The 22,558-nt window shown below is 38.4% G+C and overlaps 1 protein-coding gene across 3 annotated transcripts; it reads left to right on the forward strand.

Moving 5' to 3' along the window:
- Positions 1–7,748: 7,748 nt before the first annotated feature.
- Positions 7,749–21,982, forward strand: PRDM1 (PR/SET domain 1). 3 transcript variants are annotated; one of them, XM_040428820.1, is made up of 8 exons: positions 11,008–11,209; positions 12,026–12,028; positions 12,124–12,375; positions 14,524–14,643; positions 16,128–16,377; positions 18,154–19,256; positions 19,348–19,476; positions 19,590–21,982. In XM_040428820.1, the coding sequence occupies exons 3-8, from the start codon at positions 12,193–12,195 to the stop codon at positions 20,148–20,150; spliced, it is 2,346 nt and encodes a 781-aa protein (XP_040284754.1). In that variant the 5' UTR covers positions 11,008–11,209; positions 12,026–12,028; positions 12,124–12,192; the 3' UTR covers positions 20,151–21,982. The 3 variants fall into 3 exon arrangements, with proteins under 3 accessions (XP_040284752.1, XP_040284754.1, XP_040284751.1); XM_040428818.1 differs by lacking the exons at positions 11,008–11,209; positions 12,026–12,028 and adding an exon at positions 7,749–7,871; XM_040428817.1 differs by lacking the exon at positions 12,026–12,028.
- Positions 21,983–22,558: the final 576 nt, after the last annotated feature.

Raw genomic sequence — 22,558 nt, forward strand, 5'->3', positions numbered from 1 at the left:
TGCCAAAAGAATACTACAATAGTCTGTATCTCGAAATGGTGGACCTGTCATCACGAAATGCAGTGTAATCTGCTGGCCATGGAGCAGGAGAAGCTGAGAAGATTGATATCTATACATTTAAACCTCAGCTATCTCTCTATACACACACACACAAAGACTGATAAGGCAACCCCTACACAACTAAAGTCAGAAAAGGCAGAGATTCAAATGTATGAATTACAAGTTTTCCCACAAAGCTGTATCTAAATCGGCTCAGCTCCTCCTGCTCTATAACATGCTGCCTGCAGTTTGCACTGCATTTTGTGATGACCGGTCCTCTTTAAGCTGGCCATAGAAATTTGACAGCTTTCAGATGAGCGACAGTCTCTCTACTCCATCTCGACTCCTCCATACACATACACATTTGGTTTAGCCAAACATGTTTGTGTATTCAACGTGGAGAGGGGAGAAAACCTCAGCCAGATACTTCTAGAACTGGCCTATCTCTGGGGAGAATAAAAGGATTGGGTGGAAAAAAATAAAAATATTTAGCCCTATTCTTCTCTCTCCAACATCATCTCTCCCCACACACACATTAGATTTTCAGCCAAATGTGTATTGGCCCTATATGTAAATTAACTATTTGATGGCACGTTCCAACACACCAAGAACTGAAGCTGAGGCTGCTAAAGTTAATTTTAGTAGTTAAAACATGTGTAAGACACCCCAATGTGTTAGTCACATTTATTTTATAATGACACCCTGAGATCTTGACACATGATCCTGTGTTTAGTGATTGCTGATCAAATGTACCCAAATTACAAAAATCCTCAACTGGAAAACATAAGAAAAATATTTCTATGGGCATAGCTTTATAAATGGTGACTGTGCCACTTGGGGTCCATTCACACGTCCGTAAGTGTTTTGCGGATCCGCAAAACACGGACACCGGCAATGAGCATTCCGCAATTTGCGGACCACACATCGCCGGCACTATAATATAAAATGCCTAATCTTGTCCGCAATTGCATATAAGAATAGGACATGTTCTATTTTTTTGCGGAAACAGAAGCACGGATGCGTAAGTGCGATTCCGCAAATGCGGATGCGGACAGCACATTCCGGCCCCATTGAAAATGAATGGGTCTGCACCGTTCCGCAAAATTGCGGAACGGATGCGGACCCATTTTGCGGACGTGTAAATGAGGCCTTAACCATCATGACAGAACCCTGAGCTTTCCTGCTACACAAGGAGGTTTCTAACTTTTGTAGAAGTAATTTGCCTGCAGCTCATACATGTGATCATGTACTTCATCATTTCCCTTGCATTATGGAAGTACTGTATGTAGGTATACTTTATTAAAAAAAGGTTTGCAATCACTGCATTTCCTGTGCACAGGCGCTTGCTCAGAATCATTCATAAATGCTAATGAGAACAGTTATTAAAGAGGAATGCTTTAAAATCGTTCAATATAACATAACTTAGTCAAACGTATTTTTATAGACATTTAACACATGCATATAATACAAAAAATGTTTAAAACTGCAGGTTCATCATATATTTTAAGGTAAAAAGGCAGTGACATGGTAATTATAAGGCTCTGGACAGATACATATTTCCAATAAAAATAAGTAAGGAAATGTTTCCACAGCAGCAAGACTGGCACACTAAGTGAGAATATCTCCGCGCTTTTGGTTAATGGGGTGTAAATGTCTTCATGTGTCTTAATGTGGTGCTAACATGCATCACTCATTACACAGCACTGATTGACTAATAAATACATTCAGTCTACTTACTGTGCAGCTCTCTTTTCTCTGTTTGACAACTGTTACCATTTACTTTGCATACAATACACAAAATGATGTGAGTTTGTGTGTACTGAGGAACTTAAAGGGGAGCCTGTGATCTCTAAATTGTCCTATTCGTTTCTGCATATAAAGTGCTATCATTTTTCAATTCGGTCTGTATATCAAAGGAAGCAGAGATTTTAACAAACTGCATACACAGGGTGGGCTAAGGCTCTGTGGGTGCTTATGTAATTTTGCAGCAATGGGAGCTTGAGTATAAAAGTAACTGAAGGCACATCTGCATGGCACTTGTATTTCTCTCTCTGTGTGGGTTTCCTACAGAATAGTCTCTGTGTGCATGTGAGATTGGGATATTTGCTTTAAAGTGCCACTGGGCACATGTACTTATGTGAACAATTACTACCTAAGTACAATGCTCAAGAATATGGGAGCACTATATAATAATGCTAAATAAATAAAAAAAGGAATTCCCAACAATACTATGAAGGCATACAGACACAATGGAGGTCCCCTACTTAGGACCCCCCTTCTATTAGCAAGAGAGGTTCACATTCTGCATAATTCAGTATGGTTATGTATGAGTACCATGCAATACTACTTTACTGAGAGAGTAGTGGATGCATGGAATAGCCTTCCTGCAGAAGTGGTAGCTGCAAATACAGTGAAGGAGTTTAAGCATGCATGGGATAGGCATAAGGCCATCCTTCATATAAGATAGGGCCAGGGGCTATCCATAGTATTCAGTATATTGGGCAGACTAGATGGGCCAAATGGTTCTTATCTGCCGACACATTCTATGTTTCTAATACTACATTTTCACTGCAGTAACGACAACTTATGCAAGGCTGGAATCACACATCCAGTTATGTGACAGTTTGTGGTGTTGTTCTAATCCACAGCCTACAGTATGATATATATATATATATATATATACAGTATATAGTGATGCATCTGTCACAAACATAACACAAACAAAGATAGAGGAACACCGATATTAGGCATGAAAACAAGTAATGTTATTCAGAGTGCATGTCACTGTAATGGATACATTTTATAGTATTAAATGGTTGCGGACAGGAATCCTAGGATTATAATTCAATTGTAGTGAACCACTGATCCAGTATAACACAGCAAGTCCACTGAGGGAGTAAAAGAGTGGAGAGAGAGTTGCTAAGAGTCTCTAACAACGCGTGCCAAACACGTGGAAGGTAAATCCCCTAATTCAGTCTATTCTTCCAGCATTCTCTGGCGGGCAGCCAAGCTAAATATTTCTGCTGGAGAAAAAATGCAGTCTTGTGAACTGAGCTCTTCGCAACTGCAGCTGAGACAGAGGGGGCTTTCCTACCAAGCAGAGCTCTTCTGTGTCATCTTGTGTGTTCTGGCCATATTCAATCCCTGCCTCAACACACAGGAGACAACTTCAAGTAGATGCACTTTCTCCAGATATAAAAATGTTTTAACGGGCTCTAAACTTCAAGTACTTGTTTTATTAAGCTTCAGACACTGAGATTGGCTCTGTATTTTGCCTGTGCTGGCGATCATGTCGTTAATGTAAATCAAATATATTAGCTGTTTAAGACGCAAAGCAAAGATGTAGTAATTACAAAACTCGTAGCTCTCCTGAATCTACTTAGCATGTTCTTATTGGTTGTGTTGCAGTAGAAGATAAATACTTGTGTGAGCCTTAACTGGATTATTTTAATGAACCTAGAAAAAAAACAAAAAAAAAAAAACAAATTGGTAAAATGGTTTTGCCCTCTACCTCAGTGTCATCTTCCCCTGGGATTTCCTGGCTGGCTGCCACCTTGAATCTGCTGAATGTTCTTTAGATAAATCAATTAGAGGGGCTTTAATATTTGGGTGATTGGAACACAACATATGGACTTCCGTGGCTTGTGCTGTGTGCTGCATTCAATTAATTGAAAAGATTAATAGGGGTGTTTTTTTAATAGGGGGCTCTGTTACGGCTGCATGTTGGAAGGTATGATATTTTACAGATGCATTACAGATGACCTTCCATATGTACTTTTAGGAGTCAATTTAGATGACCAAAACTTCATCATTTAGTCAACATCTATAACTCCAGACTTCCTCATGAAAATATATACATATTCAATACACAAATAAGCAGGTGTCAGACACCCATACTGCCACTTACCTCTAATTTAGCCTTAAAAGAAATTGGAGGGATTGAATAAAAATGTGTATGGACAACTGTACTTACCTGCAGAGCTTTCTCTGGGTGGCTCACATTTCTACTACAATCTGCACTGCTAATGAATGAATGATCTTCCAGCTACAATTAGGTAATCCTGAACACCAACAAAATAGTAGTAGTTAGTTCTGTGCATTTAGGGTGTATGAATTAAATATGTAAATTACCTTATATCTTCATTAAAGGTCCCTTTTACATGAGTCAACTGAAAAGGCAATTATAGTTCCCGATAACTGCCTGCTCGTCAGTGGAGGTAATAGCTACGTTTACATGCACCTATCATCCCCTATGTATGGGGACGAGTGATCCACATACAGATTCATTGTTTCTGGACAGCAGATGTCACTTTACACAGGACAAACTGCTGTCCAGAAATTATTATTTTGGTGTCCGTATCAACAATGCTTTCACCCGATGAATGAGCGTTCATACCAATGTTTGTTCCCGAATTGTACAACTCAATTATTCCTTTCAGAGTTTTAAAGACCAATGTGACCCCAGGGGAAGAAGTATGAATCAGATAGGAAAATTTTATATCACACGTTATTTATGTTACATTTAATAGCAACATGGAAAATTACTGTAAAACATACATTCTTTATCACAAGATATAGATAGATAGATATGAGATAGATAGATAGATAGATAGATAGATAGATATTAGACAGCTAGATATTAGATAAAAGATAAATCGATAGATAATAGATCTATAGACAGATATTAGATAGATAGATAGATAGATAGATAGATTGAAGATTTACAGATAATTATTCAGGTACTTATAGTAATCAAGCTATCAATAGTCGTATGTACATCACTGAAATTACAAAAAGATATTACTAAATGCATATGCTACAAATCTGGACTATACAGACACAGGGGTTCCATCAATCTAGCTGAAAATGCACATTAAACACAATTTACTAGGTACAACATATTTGTTAAGCTATTGCTGGAATGGCAACAGGTGGCACACCAGAGTGTCAGTCATTTGGTACACGAGAGCAAAGGAGGACAACTTGTGGTCTATCGAGTCATAAATAAAGGAAGCTGGCAGCACTAAGTAAATAGATCATAGTATATATTCAGGTCTTAACTAGAAGTTGTATAGTTATGCAGATAATTAGCTATATTTTTTTTCATTTTATTTTACTCTCTTATATAGCGCTGACATATTCCGCAGCAGTTTACAGACATTACCATTGCTTGCTGTCCCCAATGGGGCTCACAATCTAAGTTCACTATCTGTATGTCTTTGGGGTGTGGGAGGAAACCAGAGAAAACAGAGGGAAGACACAGGAGAAACATACAAACACCATGCAGATTCCATCAGCCCTGCTCTTCTATATTGACTGTCATGCTTTACTGAATATATGAAATACCCAAGCCTACGATGCTTCAGCACATGGTGTTCCAGCAGTTCTTATTGATGGTACCTCTGTATCCTTTGCTTAAAGTTACTAAATAATCTAAGATGCAACCAATAGATGTCATGTATGTGTGCCAGATTATTAACTTTCTTATTTTATATTTTAAGCTGCATTTACATCATTCCTGTTTTTAATAATAAATAAGGTTTCATTTGATTACAACAAACTGAAACAAAAAACAAACTATTGTATTGCAGTGCAGGAACATCATCTATATCTAGAGGGAAATAGTACAATTTATTTTATCCTTCAGTAATAGGTCTTGGATTTTCACATACTGTGTCTCAGCAGACAGTGGTACTAGCTTACATAATTTTAGATACCTTAACACATACCAAAAATATTGTGATAAATGTTTCTTTCATAATGACAGCAATGCCCAGACTAAATCCACAAAATCAACAGGAAACGGAAAAAAAACTCAGGTTGCTTATATCTAACCATGATATGAAATGCAGGATTTAAACTTAATAACTAAGATAGATAGACAGATGATAGCTAGATATAAGGTAGGTAGATAGATAGATATTAGATAGATAAATAGATAGATATTAGATAGATGAATAGATAGATGACATGCAGATAGATAGATAGACAAATAGATAGATATACGGTAGATAGATTATTGATAAATAGTTGATAGATAGCTAGATAGATAACAGAAGGATATATAGATAGAGAAAAAGATTGATGATAGAAGGATAGATAGATTAGATAGATGATTGCCAGGTAGATAGATAAATAAATATGTAGGTAGGCAGCAGTGGTGTACATAGAGAAGTAAGGGCCCCATAGCAAGGATCAACCCAGGCCCCCCACACAGGACAGAAGGGTTTCCGCCTAAACCCCTTTCAATGACACTTGGGCCATTTTTCCGCTGCCTCGTTTGTTAAAAGTTGTTCCTTTAGAGGGTAGAGTCCTGGCCCCGGGCCCCATAGCAGTCGCATGGTCTGCCACTATGGTAGTTACACTCTTGGTAGGCAGATAGATAAATATAAGATAGATAGATATAAAGATTGATGATAGATAAGAGGAAAGATAAATAGATAGATAGATAGATAGATAGATAGATAGATAGATAGATAATAGAAGGATATATAGATAGCTGATAGATATAAAGATTGATGATAGATAGATAGATAGATAGATAGATAGATAGATAGATATGTAGATAGATAGATAGATAGATAGATATGTAGATAGAGAGATAGATAATAGAAAGATAGATATATATATATAAGGATTGATGATAGATAATAGAAGGATATATAGATAGATAATAGAAGGATATATAGATAGCTGATAGATATAAAGATTGATGATAGATGATAGATGGATAGATAGATAGATAGCTGATAGACACAAAGATTGATGATAGATAATAGAAAGATAGATAGATATGTAGATAGATAGATATGCAGATAGATAGAAAGATTGATGATAGATAACAGAAGGATAGATAGATAGATAGATAGATAGATAGATAGATAGATAGATAGATAGATAGATAGATAGAGTTATCTGACAAGAACAAATATCTATGTTCCTCTAGATTAATAATTAGATTTAAGTTCTATTAACCAAAAGTCAAACAAAATAACTGAGATATTATAGTACAGAAAAAAAGATCCAATTATTTTTAAATATAAAGTCTTTTTTTTATTCTGATTTTGCTATTCAAAATGAGGTGGTTTTTTTTTGTAAAATGTTATATTTGGGACTGCCATATTTATCATTAAAAAAGTCATCCATAACAAATCAGTTAAGAATTTTAAAAATGTAATATTTTCATTTCTATATTACAAAAAACAAACAAAAAACCCCCATAAAATACTCCCTAATATATTGTAATTGTGGATTTCAAGACTGTCCAGAGTAGCTCTTTAGGTGTCTCTTGTGATTAAATATATTTCAGATGACTGTCTTTCATTTAATATTAGATGTGACAATTAATGTGATGCTAGGAACCAGGATTCCCAATTAGGACAACTGCTCTGCTCCCTCCTTCTAGCAAATAGTCTATAAACCAAATTCATACTCCAAGACGGGCTGCTATTGTGCAGTTTTTTCTTTCTCTTGCCTTGTCTTTTCTTCCTGATTTCACTCAGCCTAAGCAAACCGTCTTGCACATGTTAAAACAATTTGGCATCGGAATTATCAGCTGGGCCAAAAAGAGTTTGTTTTGTTAATTGCTCTTGTTAAGCCTAATTACTAAATGGGGGAGGAGCTGAGTCAAGGGGAGGGAGAAGCTTGTAGTAAGGAAAAACTTTAAAATCCTTGAAGCAGTCTGGGAGAGGGTTAGAATTAAAGAGCCAGTGAGAGTGTGTATACAGCAGACAGGGAAGACGCGTGTGTCTTAGTCACAGATGTTACACATGGACTAAAACTGGAATGCCCTCAGTGCACACTGAATGCCTGCTGTATGGAAATAACCCAAGGTACTTCTTCAGATTCTTTCATTCTATACATGTGCTATTTATCAATAGAAGTCAAATTGTGGTCAAATAGTTTTTATTCTGAGCATGGCTTTTCTGATTCCAGCAGTGAGTGGCGTACAAGGTGTGGGGCTCCTGCTGGTTTTCTTTGTGTACTGGAGACACTGTTGAGTAGCAGTGTTTACTTTGGTCAGTGTTATTTATACTAGTTAATGTACTGTACTAGATAAATCTACTTCCTGGGCCCGGGATTTTAGCCTGGACCCCCACTTGACAAATGGTTTTGATTTGACACCGTTTTATCAGTTAAGCTTCTGCCGGGTGCTGCTTGCTTCTGCTTTATCACAAAAAAGAGAGTTATCAGAGGTATACTGTTAACAGCCTGACAACCCTTCCTGGCAGAGATTGATGTGACGTACAATCAGCCCGCTCTACAAGGCATGCCTCTCTATACACACGGATGCTGAGGAGTCTCAAGGAGCGTCACTGTCTTATGGCATTCCAAATATTGCTACCAAAAGCAGCTCCTGATATGAGCCATCTGTGTTCTCTCTGTCTTTTAGCTGTATTGACCACTTTAGACATTACGTATTTACTGTTTCGCTTGTTTTTTGTTTTTTTTTGTACTTTTCTTTACAATCAACAAGACTTCTACACAGTCAATGTGTTAAAAAGAGGTCAACTGATATCATCCTTCCTGTTGCCAATTTTTTCAAGTTCGACGACTAAATCTTTAGCTTGTCAGCGTGCGTCTGCCTTGTCCTCTGAGCTTAATGAAAAGTACGTTTTAATCACTGGTGAGCCAAATTGAGCATGATTAGCTGTTATTACAGATTAGCGGACAGTATTGTCTGGTGCTGCAGAGTATTGATCTGGATGTGTGTCGCGCCGATGGGTTTCACCACACTTCTGGCAGCCTTTTTAATGTAGCAGTGAACTCTGAAAGGATGAAGCGGGGGGGTTGGTGGCAGGCAAAAGTCCAGATGGGGCAGAAGACAGGTCCTGAAAAGACCGTGTCAGGAAGTAGGTCAGGTACTCGGAGAGATTATTGGAGCCACGCATCATCCCCGTGCGGCAGGAGGCAAGACAAGCAGCACACAATTATGAGGAATTAGACCAGCAACAAGTAGTGGAGATTTATCAGCATTAATTGTCTATTGTCAGGACAGGGCCTTTCTTGCAGATCACGGCTGCTGCCAACCTCCTAATACCTCTAATGGACTCTCCATTGTAGGATTAGCTCCTCTAAGAACAATGTCTTTCTTCAAGAAGAGTTGCTTGGGGAGTTAAAAGAGACACTAGTGCGCCGGCTCCTTTTCTTTTTTGCTCTTGATTTTAGAGAGGAAGTTAAAAGAGGACTCGGTGTTGTCCTTCTGTCACCAACCATATTCCTTGAGGGGACTGGGAGATCCCTATTGAACATTAACCGCATTACTCCACCTTTCTCAATGGGACCCATCAGAAAACAATAGGTTGTTTGATAGTGGTTGAGATAAGCAAGGGCATTATCTTAAGGAGTCACTTTTCACCTTCATTTCCCGACCTTCCCTGAATTTCGCACACTAAATATTGAGACAAAGATAAGAAGTTAATTTTTTCTAGAATATATATATATATATATATATATATATATATATATAGACTGTATATCTATCTCATACCTATCTATAATATCTATCTATAGTCAGAATGTTCAAATTAAATACGTAAAGTGGCAAGATGTATATTAACAATGTGTTATGGAATTTATGTTATAAATTATATATACCATAATTCACTTGCGCTATTTTGGATCCATATAGTGAAATATATGGAGGCCAGCCGCATGGTGGAGTACCTGAGACTAGTATCTCTAGAGATAAGACAGCTGTACTTCTGAGGACACGACTGATATACGCTCTGCTGTGTATGTCTGCCGCAAGCAGCAGTATTTTCCTGGCAGAAAGTCGGAATTTATGCTGGAAACCGTCCGGATGCCATTTTTTATTGTCTTGTTCATGATTAGTGCAATTGTCTGTATTATGTATGTGCACCCCCTTTCATATGTACAGCGCTATGGACTGAATGGCGCTTTAATAATAAATAATAATAATAATCTGGTGGTGTCGAGCTATGCCGGATACAGGTAGACTGTTCTACCGGAGTACACAACGGAGATGTGAACGAAGCCTAACTTCTTCTAAAGACCACCTCTTTGAGAAGACCAATGCCTCATTCAGATCGGTTTTCCAGTCCCACCATATATTTCTCGAGAAGACCACTTTTCAATGTCATTTTGAAGGGTTGTCTGAAAGGTAACAAACACAAAGGTTACTGCCTTGGGAAATTCTTTAGATCAGGCGTACATTGCCAGTCACGTCCAGACGCAAATGTGAAAGTAGCAAGAAATGTGCGCTGCATGAGAACTGCTGATTAATAAGGTAATTGAGTTTTTTTTTGGGGACACGAGGAAGGAAGAAACCAAGTGAAAAGCTCAGTCATAGTTTTCGAATCACATAGATTCCAGTCAGTGACAAAGGTCTCATGACAGACAGTGGGTACCACAAGCCACTTGTCCCATACACAGTCACTGTGGCCTGACTGCTGTCTGCTCTGAACATTGGGCTTTTGCTGTGGTTTTCCTCTCAGTGTGAACAGCCTGCTTGACTCCAGCGGTAACTATCACCTCAGAGCATGAGAGCACTGCAACTAAAAGCAGAGTTTCTGTTCAAAAGCGTCACTTAACATAAGAAAACAGCCATTTCTGCACACGCACACTTTTTTTTATACGGCACGGGGTGAATGGAGTCATCTGCATGTCAAAGTGTCTGTGTTCTCTGCGGAGCTGAGGCCACCTTCAGTCCGCTCACATTGTCTCACAAGGCGCGCGCTTTTGTGCGAAGCAGCCTCTGCTTAACCCCCCGCTCCCCGGCCGAAAGCAGGACCCGTCCACCGAGGATAAACCTTAAGATTCATCCCTGACATTGAGGCGTTGTAGTTTCATAGAGCCGTGTGTGATGTCATCTCTACCTGCAGTCCCTGCTGATACTCCCGACACAGAGCATTGCAGGTAGCCCGAGCTGCCATAGTAGCCCCACCCTCGTGACAGTAATCGGAAACCTGAAAGCAGGAAGAGAAAGTCAGCCCGTGTGCTGCTCACACAGTGATCATAAGCAGCGGAGCTCAGGGCAGGCCGGCAGTGTCTCTGGGAGGCAGCACCTGTCAGGCAGCATGAGAGAGGCAGAGCTGAGGAGAGCAGAGCTCAAGGTGTGGAGTCTCTGCACGTCTCTATGATACACTGACTGCAAGCAACGGCGCCCTATGGGAGAGAGCTGCTGGGGAAGTGTGTGGACTCTGCCTGGGTAAGACTGCTAGCACTGCTCCTCAGGAAATCCTCCACTGGCAACATAATACAGCACAAATCTCACCTACACTTATCTACACATTTTCTTTTTCAAATCTGCATCATGTCAATTGTTTGTGCATTTTTATTTTTTTTATAATGAGGATTTGACCTTTCAGCGACAAATCCGCAAGTTACACATGCGGTTTTTGGTGTGGAAACGCATGGAAATCCGTGCGGATTTTCTGTTTTAGGAAATCCAGGTAGCCTAATGACGACTGTTCGTTGTTGTTGTTGTCATGAAGGAGTTAACGAGACCCCCCTCCCAGTAGCCTAGGAGATTGTGTTGCAGCAGGGGATGCTGGCAGGATGTAGAAGTTTTTTTTTGTTTTTTTTTTCTATTTTCTTTAACTTCAACAGGATGAAAAAAAAAAAACCCGACGTCAGAGGAGTTAGATTGTTTTGAAAGTTGTTTGTGAGCTGGAAGCTGGTGGGAAAGTTCAGGCTTCCCCATTCAAAGAGTCAGGCTGAGTTCCTCTCCTTGTAGCATGCAAGTTCCATTTTTAGATTCATTCAGACGTAGACAGCAGCTTCTTCCTCTTCCTTTCCTTGTTTGTGACACTTTCTAAGGCACTGCTTCCAAGGGTTCAGAGTAGTTTAGCAGTCAGGACTTCCAAGGGGCATGTAGGATACTAAGAAGCCAATCCCCACCATTAGCAGTAGCACAGGTAGGTGATACATCTCATTGCTGCCCAATATATGGATACTAAAGAAGTGCCAATTTAAAATTAACATGTATTAATCAAAAAAAAATTTTTTTTATTTTTTTCATTAGATGGTAAATCAATTAATTCTTCATATTTGCTCAGAAAACCACACAACAAAGAACTTTGGGATCTTATGGTTGTCTTTTTCCACTTCTGCCCATGCCAGGTTGCCACACAAGAAACCACAGTTATTACAAGTACTGAATCACCCCATCCAGAGGGGACTTAGCAGACCATGAAAATGGATGTGGAAGGAGCCGATATGACGCTTTGGACAGAGTCTGAATTTGAGGCAAAGTGCACATATATAGTGAAGGATCACCCATGGGACAGCAGCTCAGATGGAAGTAACCTTGTCCAAGCACAAGCTTCTCTACCGAGGAACTTACTTTTTAAGCACGTACCTGGCTCTAAAGAGGTTAGTATATGTTACTTTAAATCAACTTTCGAGAACTATCTAAAAAAAAAAAAAACTGGGTTCCTGTGGAAAATATCCACTTTTCTTTCATTCTGAATAGTTGGATCGAACATAGCTCAGTGCTATAGTTTTCCAAGTTTCTTGGCCTCAAATAGCTGTATAATTACTTGGCATCAATAGCTTGTTTGTTTCCGGTAAGGGCACATTTTATTAGAAGAAGGAATAGTAATCTCTACAACAACAACCTTTTAGTCATAAGGTTTACGTTTAGGAGAAAGCATTGTTTGGTGTCACCTCAGATTCCTTGATGGGTTCCAGTGTAGATTAGTTGTCTACATTTTTACCTCCGAACAGAGTGAGTGCATTCTTTGCGTTTTTCTTTTTATAAGTCCTGTGAAGTGAGCAACGGGCTATTTAAATTTTTATATGGCAATTATAGTGAGGTGTACGACTGAAATCAGCTGTCTCGTAATCTCCAAAACCCTCCTTTTATGCTACTGCATTCCACAGGTTTCCGGCAGAGCAGCTTCCTAGGATGTTTTCCTGTATGTGCTTAGTAGATCTAATAAAGGCATAGATTTTATATGATGTACCGTCACTAAAGCTTTGCTAACATATATTTTTTTATGGAGATATATTTTACAGGATTTGTTTTATATACCTTCTATATATAAATCAGCGCTTTCTATTGCTCATGCTGAAAAACAAGTTTAATTCACACTAAAGCATCAATATTAGCACTTTGCTATGTTCTCGTACAGGCAATTTTGAATTCATTGTGAAAGAAGATTGAAAAGGCTGTTGTGTAGATTTTGGGGTATATGTTGCCGAATCATGGGGGGTGGGTATGTTATATACTTAGCTAGTCCGTATCCAATATTATGCTATCATGGATTGACTGCAATAGGTTTTAGTTTTCATTTAGATCTTCCACCCAGATCTGCGAATGTTTGTTAGGAGAAGATGGGTTACTGTTTTTTGTCTCTTTTGCGCCTGGTTATCAGGCAGCACTCCGTGGATCAGAATAATGACAAAGATTGATTTTTTAAATTGGTAGAGGGGTCATTGGTGGTTGTAAAGAAATGGAATAGTCAAGGAGGGGGAAGATTAAGAATGGAGTTGCTAAAAGCCCTCTGCCCCCTCTCCTGAAGTGTTTATAGAAAAGGCCTTGCCCCGGCAATGAATCATAAGGACTTCTGGGTCAGTTCCAGTGGCAGATTCATCCTAGTTTAGATTAGAAGTTGTATAATGGATTTCTAAGCACTTAACGGATTCATGGCAAGCAGAAAGCGGAGCCCAGACTTATTCTGCGCACAACTTTCAGATGTGATCAACAGCCAAGTCGTTTTTATCAGGTCGATGGTCTTTTGCCCCAATCCTATTATTTTACAGCAGTTGATATAGTGATTTTTAGAAATCGAGATGTTCCTTTTAGCTTTGTAAACTGGTGTCTCAATTCCAGTCATCTAAGTATTGCTGTGTCACTGAAACTGAAGCACCAGATGTGTCTGCCATGACTCTTTCAAGTATGTTTTTTTTTTAAAGAATATTTTACTGTACTGATCAGGACGCTAGTAGAAAAATGTATGTGGGGGAGTCTGAAACCCAACTGTTTATGAACTAAGAGCAGCAGGTGGGAATTGGTCAGACATCTGTGTGTGGCATCGTTCTTCAAATTACTACTACCATCTATAGAGACTTGGCCTGATCAATTCTTCCATGATATATGTATTCATTTCTGTTCTTTGTTTCATTTGTCCTTGAAAATAGTCACTTTAGCATTGAGTAGTCTGAGTGCAGAATATGCAGATTCTAGAAATCGACTTCGGTTATGAGTAGAAAATGACACTATTAAATATGTCAAGTTTGAGTAGAAATATGTGACCTGAGACAGTATTCAGTGCAGTGTATTTTTCTTCTGTCTACATCGCCCTCTGTTGACATAGGTGACAAACAACCGTATTCCATACGTATTCACTCTACTTCAGCACAATGGACAGAAATTACCCCTGACTACTGGGATAATCTCTTGTTGAAATATATTGGCGATATAGAGGTGCATAATACTGACTCTGGTTGTGTACCTGGATGCCAAATACTTAACATGAATGAATGTATCTGACTAGTTTTTGTTCCTTTTTTGTACAGGTGATTGGTGTTTTAAGCAAAGAGTATATTCCAAAAGGAACCCGTTTTGGACCATTTGTAGGCGAGGTCTACACAAATGATACTGTTCCCAAGAATGCCAATAGGAAATACTTTTGGAGGGTGAGCTTCTAATTTACTATAAATACATTTATTTATTTTTTTACTGTAGTTTAGTATTTTTTTTTTCTTCTACTTCTTTAGTTCACTTAATTTGTGTAACATATCACTGTTCATCTGGGCCAGAGGGTGTGACAGTAATGTCTATAGGAAAGTCTTTTTAATTTCACGTATTGAAAGAGAGGATGTTTGGGGTTGAGCAAACCCTTAAAGTGACATTATTTCTTGTAAGTGAACTGTGAGTCAGCACCATCACTGCGCTGGGTAACATGGAAATAGTATGGTTTTAGGTAGTTTCTTTCTCTGTAAACGTATGAATATGGTTAGATATGCTTTTCAGTTACTTACTAAAGAATACCCACAAAAGAAGTCATTCCTGTATAGAATCAGGTGCAGATGGAAAAACTTCTTTTTCTCTTAAGATATCAATATTCAGGGGATTTCATGGTGACATACGAAGCTTTGGAGGCTCAAACACCATGGATAATTTCCACCAACGTATTCCTTTCTCACATAGTTTCTCAGCAAAGGCTAATGAGTTTACTTGCTGTATATACAAGTGTGGATATACAGTATATGCGCTGTAAAGATGCATCTATCACTATGGTATAACATGTTGTTAACTAGACCAGAGCAAAACTCTGAAAGCTCAGAATGCAAGTATTTCAAAACTCCAGACAACTCCTAATGCGCACTGGATTTTGGATCCCTTTTCTATAATAAAAAAAACAGAGGCTCTTTGGGGTCCATTGACCAGAACACAAAGCGCTGTATGTTTTTATCATGAGCCTTTCCTGTAGTCTCGCTTTCATAAGCAGAACAACGTGTTAAAAGAAGCATAAAAAGTTTTGTCTCCTGGCATTTTTTAGTTTAATCATACAATCTTTACTCTCTATTGTATTTTTATTTTTAACCATGGATTGTGAAAATGAGACGTCCCTCCCCTGTAAAAGCACAGGGCAAAACATCACAAGACAGTGCTTGTCTAGCATGAGGAAAAGTGAGTGTCCTGGCGAAGAATGAGTGACAAAACTGGCCCCATTCCAATTTTAGTCATTGTTTTGGCAGGTGAAGTTCACCTTTTGCTCCACCCAGTGTTCTGACAAAATGACTTTACTCCACGTATTTATATGATTAATGTGCACTCCGTCAGATGGGGAAGAAATTTGGGATGGCCAGGAAAACTGCAAGTGCAAAAGCCTGTTTAGCTTGAAGTCATGTTAATGAGACAGTACTGACTCACTGACAGTACTTTTTTAGTGTGCGCTTAATCATAGATAAAGTTAGAACAATTCAATCACGCGGCTATTACAGGAAGGAGGGACGTTTACAGTATAATAACTGCAAGGACGTTGTTGTCATGTTTGTCTCTGTATGGTTATTATTGGAGAGGTAACTCAGTACAAACAGCAAAAAAATCTGTCAAAGTCAAGGTATCTAAATAGATTTTCTCACTGTGTCTAATTAAAACTTTTTTGTATTTGTAGATCTATTTAAATGGCGAGTTTAACCATTTTATCGATGGCTACAATGAAGAAAAGAGTAACTGGATGCGCTATGTGAATCCAGCACACTCCATTCAAGAACAGAATCTGGCGGCCTGCCAAAATGGCATGAGCATCTATTTCTACACCATCAAGCCTATTCCAGCCAATCAGGAACTGCTTGTATGGTACTGTCGGGACTTTGCAGACAGACTTGACTATCCTTCCTCTAGGGAGCTGGTGATGAATCTTAGTAAGTAGATTGAGGTGTCAATGGAGGGGAATGCTTGGAATGTTTCTAGTACTGCCTATGATATTCACCCTGTCATTTGATGGGTGCAACACCCAAAGAATGACGTGTAGTACCTATCCAGCAATATTTCCTGGCCTCTTTACAGATGTGGCCAGCTCATTCTCAGCAGTGCGTGTTCTGCCCTTTTTTATTCAAAATGTGGAACACTAAACTAGTTAATAGTTTTAGTTTTTTTCACACGTTCACAGACACCGCATTGACCAGTCTTTGAATACATTTCTGTAGAATTTGTTGTTCACTTCCTTTCTTAGGGTGAAGTTGATTGCATCTCTCACCCTTACAAGCGATATCTCTCCATCTCACATTTTCTGTCAGTTTCTGGTCTTTGGCTTTTTGTAACATAACTTTCACCTATGTGGCTTTCTTGTAGCTATGCATTGCATGTCTTCAGCTTATAATTTTATTTTTTTATTGTAAAAGGCAATGGAAAACTGTGTTCATTTGCTTGTCTTTTCAGTGAACTTCTTTATCATAGCTTGGTAAATTGGAAAGTTTACTAAGCTTTGTTCCCTTTCATAAAAAATCTGGATAAGCAACTGACAGACCCCTCTGGTACTACTAATGTCACCATAGATATGACCTTGTCAGCAAAACTCGAACAAAAATCTCATGCCTTTTATCAGGCTGTTAATTTGTAATGTATGGTGGAAACCTAATTTTTGACTAAAATGTAAAGTTCTCCATAGACATTAGATACATGATGGCTGAAACTGTTGATTTTTTCTTTTTTTCAGGACCAGTCAACCATCTAAGGTCCCATTCACATGACTGTATTTTTGGTGCGATCCAATCCGCATTTATTTTAATGGGTTCACAAAAAATGCGGACAACACACTGTGTGCTGTCCGCATCTGTATGTCCATTCCATAGTCCCACAAAAAATATAGAACATGTCCTATTCTTGACCTTTTTGTGTTTTGTGGACGAGAATAGGCATTGTTACAATAAACTAAGCAAAAAACTAAACAGATGCAACATGGACATCACACAGACGTCATCCGTATATTTTGCAGACGACAAAATATATACGGTCATGTGAATGCACCCTAATGTGTATGGATGCCAATGCAGAGGGAGGAAAGGAGCTGTTGAATTGCAGCATGTACAATCCTTTTGTTCTCTTGAAATAACCTGCTGCGAGAGGTGTCTGGCAGCAGGTTATTCTCTTCTCCATATTAAGAACATGCACATGCAACCGACCTGCGTGTGTATGGGTTCGGGGGGGGTCAGGAGAGATAGAATAGCATTTGTTCAACAGCTGTCTAGTGTATATAGGCAGCCCAACTGATGGTTACGGTGTATTTCACATGGGTAGCACTGAAATCTATAGCACCTTTACCTTAGCCCCTGTTTGTTTTTTTTTGCATTTCTCTCTTCCTTCTTGTCACGCTAAGTGAAAGACAGATCGACATGATAAGCCGTATTTATTTTGTACAAGTTGTCTCACTGGTGAATGCTCTCAATGCCTCTCATATCAACGCCTTTCTAAAAGTCCTTAGGACTTTGGTCAGGGGCTAGTAAAAATGGCTCCAGAGGCATTCTATAACTTCATGCAAATTCTTACTAGTCTGTAGGATGGTTATATAATGGCATTGTAATTAGTATCACCTATTGGTAATATGAATACTATTACAGTCTAATATTTAACTAAACAATGTATTTTAAAAACATTTTCAGGTTATAATAACATGTTAAATATTCTTTTTTTTTTTTTAGAGCAAAGTTTGATTATCACAGAGGAGCAGATTTCTCGGAAAGAGATGACACTTCAAAAAAACACACCCAAGAAAGAGCACAGTGTTAAGGAGATTCTAAAAAACACGAATCATTCAAAGCCCAAAGACACCCCACTGAATAATTTTGATGTTGTAAACCTCAACAAAGAAGCCATAGAACCACTTAAAAATTCCAGCCCTGAAAGACCAATTTTCCCAAGAGTTGTGTATCCATTCCGCTCAAACATTCATGAAGATTATTTAAAGGGCACTATTGGATATGGCCTTGAAAGACCAAATTATATGATGCATTCACCAATTCAGCCGTCGACACCACCAAGTCCTTCAGCACGAAGCAGCCCAGACCACAGTTTTAAAAGCTCAAGTCCACACAGTAGCCCAGGATCTGCATTATCCCCTCACCAAACGTCACAAGAGCACAGAGAATTGTACCCATTTCTTAATAGACCATACAGCGCTGAAGGACTAGCATCTTTTCCCAGTTATGCACCTCCAGCAAGTCATCTACCTCCAACCTTCATTTCTTCATACCATCCTCCCTACCACAAGTTCTTGTTACCGCCTCTCGGTCTTGGATGCAGTAGCCTTAACACATTAAATAACATTAATGCCATGAATAATTTCAATATTATCCCACGAATGTATCCATTTTACAGCAGTATGGTTGGAGGTGGAAGCCTTTCTCATCACATGTTAAACCCTGCGGCTATTCCTGGTTCCCTCCCACATGAAGGAGGATGCAGACTGCTACAGCCTGATCAGCCACGAGACTTTCTTATTCCTGCACCCAATAGTGCCTTTTCCATCACAGGCGCAGCTGCTAGTATGAAAGATAGGCAGATGAGTCCAACAAGTGGCTCCCCCACTGCTGGCACAGCAGCAAGTTCTGAGCATGTTATGCAACCTAAACCTACCTCTGCAGTGATGACCATAAACAGCGATGAAGCCATCAATTTGATCAAAAACAAAAGGAACATGACTGGATATAAGACTCTTCCCTACCCTCTTAAAAAGCAAAATGGGAAAATCAAATATGAGTGCAACATCTGCTCAAAGACATTTGGACAATTGTCAAATCTTAAGGTAAGCTAATACACTATATATAGTATAGAAGGCACTGTTTTAATTCCATTTTTAGAATAGATGAATTCATAGTTATTATTTACTTTTCCAGGTCCATCTACGAGTTCACAGTGGGGAGCGGCCATTCAAATGTCAGACTTGCAACAAGGGATTCACCCAGCTGGCACATCTACAAAAGCACTTTTTGGTACACACTGGGGAGAAGCCTCATGAATGTCAGGTGTGTATATATATTAAAATCTTTTGTAAACCATTTTTTGTGGCGTTTCATGACAAGAAAATCTACATATATAAAGAATGATCTAATTTTTTTTTTCTTTTTTTTTTTTTTAGGTATGTCATAAGCGGTTTAGCAGCACAAGCAACCTAAAAACTCATCTACGACTGCACTCTGGAGAGAAACCCTACCAATGCAAACTCTGTCCAGCAAAGTTCACCCAATTTGTTCATCTCAAACTCCATAAACGTCTTCATACAAGAGAACGTCCACATAAATGTGTTCACTGCCACAAAAGTTACATTCACATGTGCAGTCTTCAAGTACACATGAAGGGAAACTGTCCAGTGTCCCCAAGACCCGGCCTCACCAGGGAGGACCTAACAGTGATCAATGAAGAGATTGAGAAATTTGACATCAGTGATAGTGCAGACAGACTAGATGAAAGTAACATGTCTCCTACAGTGGAGAAAGAAATTATGACTCTTCTTCGAAGAGAAATAGAAGGTGCAAGTATGAAGGTATCTGTGTCAAGGAGTATGGGAAATGGGTTAATCACATCTGGTTGCAACTTTTATGAACAATCAGACTCTGTCATAAAGCTGCCTCATAACTCCCCGCTACCTCTGTTACCAGTTAAGGTCAAACAAGAAACCATAGACCAAATGGACTCTTAATGGACTCATGGAACAAGTGTTAGTTGAGGTGATTGCAGCCCATCCTTGTACATAATCAAAAGGCTGCAGCATAGTCTTAGCTTATGAAAGGTAACATTCTTCTAGAAGACCAACCTGAACTCCAAGAAGGAACTCCAAGATAAGCGTATTCTCAGGGCAAGAGGAAAGAGACAGGGATATGGGTATTGCCTACTCACTTAATATTATTATAATAATTATTATTGTTAAAAAGACAATCATTTATTTCTAATTGTGTCACTGAAAAGTACTTCATAATTTATTATGCAATTTATCATTACAAAAGCAATAATTTGAAACGTTTACAATGACGTGAAAAAAATTCATTGTAATTTGGAATATATATATTTATGTATATATTTAATGTGGCCATTGATGTAGATACTTTCGCAGTGTCTTTGATTTTTTTTTTTTTTTAAAACACCTTTAGCTCTCCATACCAATGATCAATATTTTGTTGCCAAAGCTGGACAGTACAATTTGAAATTGTGTATTTATTTCACTGCAAGCAAACTGTAGTGTCAGATTATTATTTTTTTTTTAACACTTTCCTTTGAGAGCATCGAAAAACTGCACACGAGATGTGCTTGTAACAATATCCTCCTTGCTATAGCTCTGTATTTTAAACCAAACTTACAGAACATCTGTTTCACTTTTTCAAAATGTAAGATTTGGGAAAATACAAGATTTGACACTGTATAAAGTAACAGAATAGACAAGTGCAGGATTGGCTACATCTCCACGGTCCAGTAGTAGACACGGGTAATAAGGTGTTTGGTATTTTTTTTCCTGTTACTGGCACCCATCTCATTTATATTTCTGTGAGTCATTTCCTTGAGTATTTTGTGTCTTGTACATTTATTTGTTGTGATTAATTTAAGTGAAAAGGGCATTGCAAAGTTGTTCGACAATTTACCTCATTGTCCAGTGGTGAAGAAAAAAAAGCTGGCTGAACCAATAGCTTTGTGACTTTTAAGGAGAAACCAAATAGACGCAGTCTAAAGACTGAACTTACACTTTGTACTGTTGCTTTGCTTGCTGACTCCAAAGATATTGCAGTTGTACGGGCTGGATATTGCGGTGTGCACTCTAGTTTAAGTATATTCACTTCAGGTTATTAACCTAAAGTAATGACATATTCCACATTATGGAATGGTCCATATCAAAATTTACAATTGTCACTGGGGTTCCCCCTGCTGGTGATGTGATGACATCACTTTTCTATCCAGCCAAGTACTCCAGCTTCCTAATGTGGCAAAGCAAACTTTTAGCATGCATAAACCTAAGATATGCACAGAGCAGTGGCACTGATTTATAAACCATTTCTGGCATTGTACAGTCTGAAAAGGGCTGATCCTTATGCCGTCCATGAGCACAATGCCAAAGTCTCGAGCAAATGTACCAAAAAAAAATACAGCTTTACTGGAATTCTAGCTTGTTATACTGTGTACAAGCAGAAATCTGAAAACAATGTAGCAAGATCTAAAGTATTAATGTAATATATACCAAAGTATCACTACTGTCTCTGGACACACACTTCCCTTACTTAATGCCAGTAGTGCTTTTCTCTATTCACTTCAAAGACTTAATGTATGACTATTTCAAGATGTTACTTTTTTTTTTTATAGGATTTTATTACATGTAAATGTAGCAAACAGTGGTTTCTCTATTTTTGTTTCTTTTTCTAAGAAAGAAAATCTGACCAAAGTTAACCGGCTTTTTACTTTGCTAGAACAACAAATTTCTTATGTTTACATTTTGGTTTACATTGTTATTTATGTGCAAATTGTCAAAAGATGTAAATTAAAACTAAATGTGCGTTTCTTTATACATATGGCCTTTTTGTCTAATTTCTATGGACTGCATCACTGACAGAGAGTGGTATAGATTTCATAATGATAACATTCTCCCTAAAAGTGTCATTGTAAAACACTGAGTACATGTGAGAGGTTCTTGTCCGTTTCATGGTACAAATATGAATATTGAAATATTATGAAGACATCTGTGAAGAAACAGGCCCATCCACATCACACAAACCTCGTAATAAGCATTGTACTGCAGAGCAATAGAGCATCTGTTGTCCGTATGTTCTACTCTTTTTACCTCAAGGATGCTTTGGTGTGTGAGATGGTTTATGTCTGGGTAAATTTGGATTGAGGAGACCAGGTTTCTTTTTTCAATAGAATTTTAAGGCTTTTTTTTTCTTTTTTTTTCTTTTTTTTTCTTTTTACAATAGCCTTGAAAAAGTTCAACTATTTTCCCAAACGCAAGACCCTTAAATCTTAAGTCTTTTATGAAGTAGAGTGCCTGGAGTTGATATTTATATTTTCCACCAAAATTAAAGTTTTTCTATGTTCACAATCACTGCTTGTTGCCAGTCAACAGGTGCC

Source organism: Bufo bufo, chromosome 4 (genome assembly GCF_905171765.1).
Source record: "Bufo bufo chromosome 4, aBufBuf1.1, whole genome shotgun sequence".
NCBI classification, from domain to species: domain Eukaryota; kingdom Metazoa; phylum Chordata; class Amphibia; order Anura; family Bufonidae; genus Bufo; species Bufo bufo.

Coding starts and splice junctions, on each gene's coding strand:
- PRDM1 (XM_040428818.1), top strand. CDS start 12,193: ATGAAAATGGATGTGGAAGGAGCCGATATGACGCTTTGGACAGAGTCT. Junction 14,644..16,127: donor ATAGGAAATACTTTTGGAGG/GTGAGCTTCTAA, acceptor TTGTATTTGTAG/ATCTATTTAAATGGCGAGTT. Junction 19,257..19,347: donor GACAATTGTCAAATCTTAAG/GTAAGCTAATAC, acceptor TTACTTTTCCAG/GTCCATCTACGAGTTCACAG.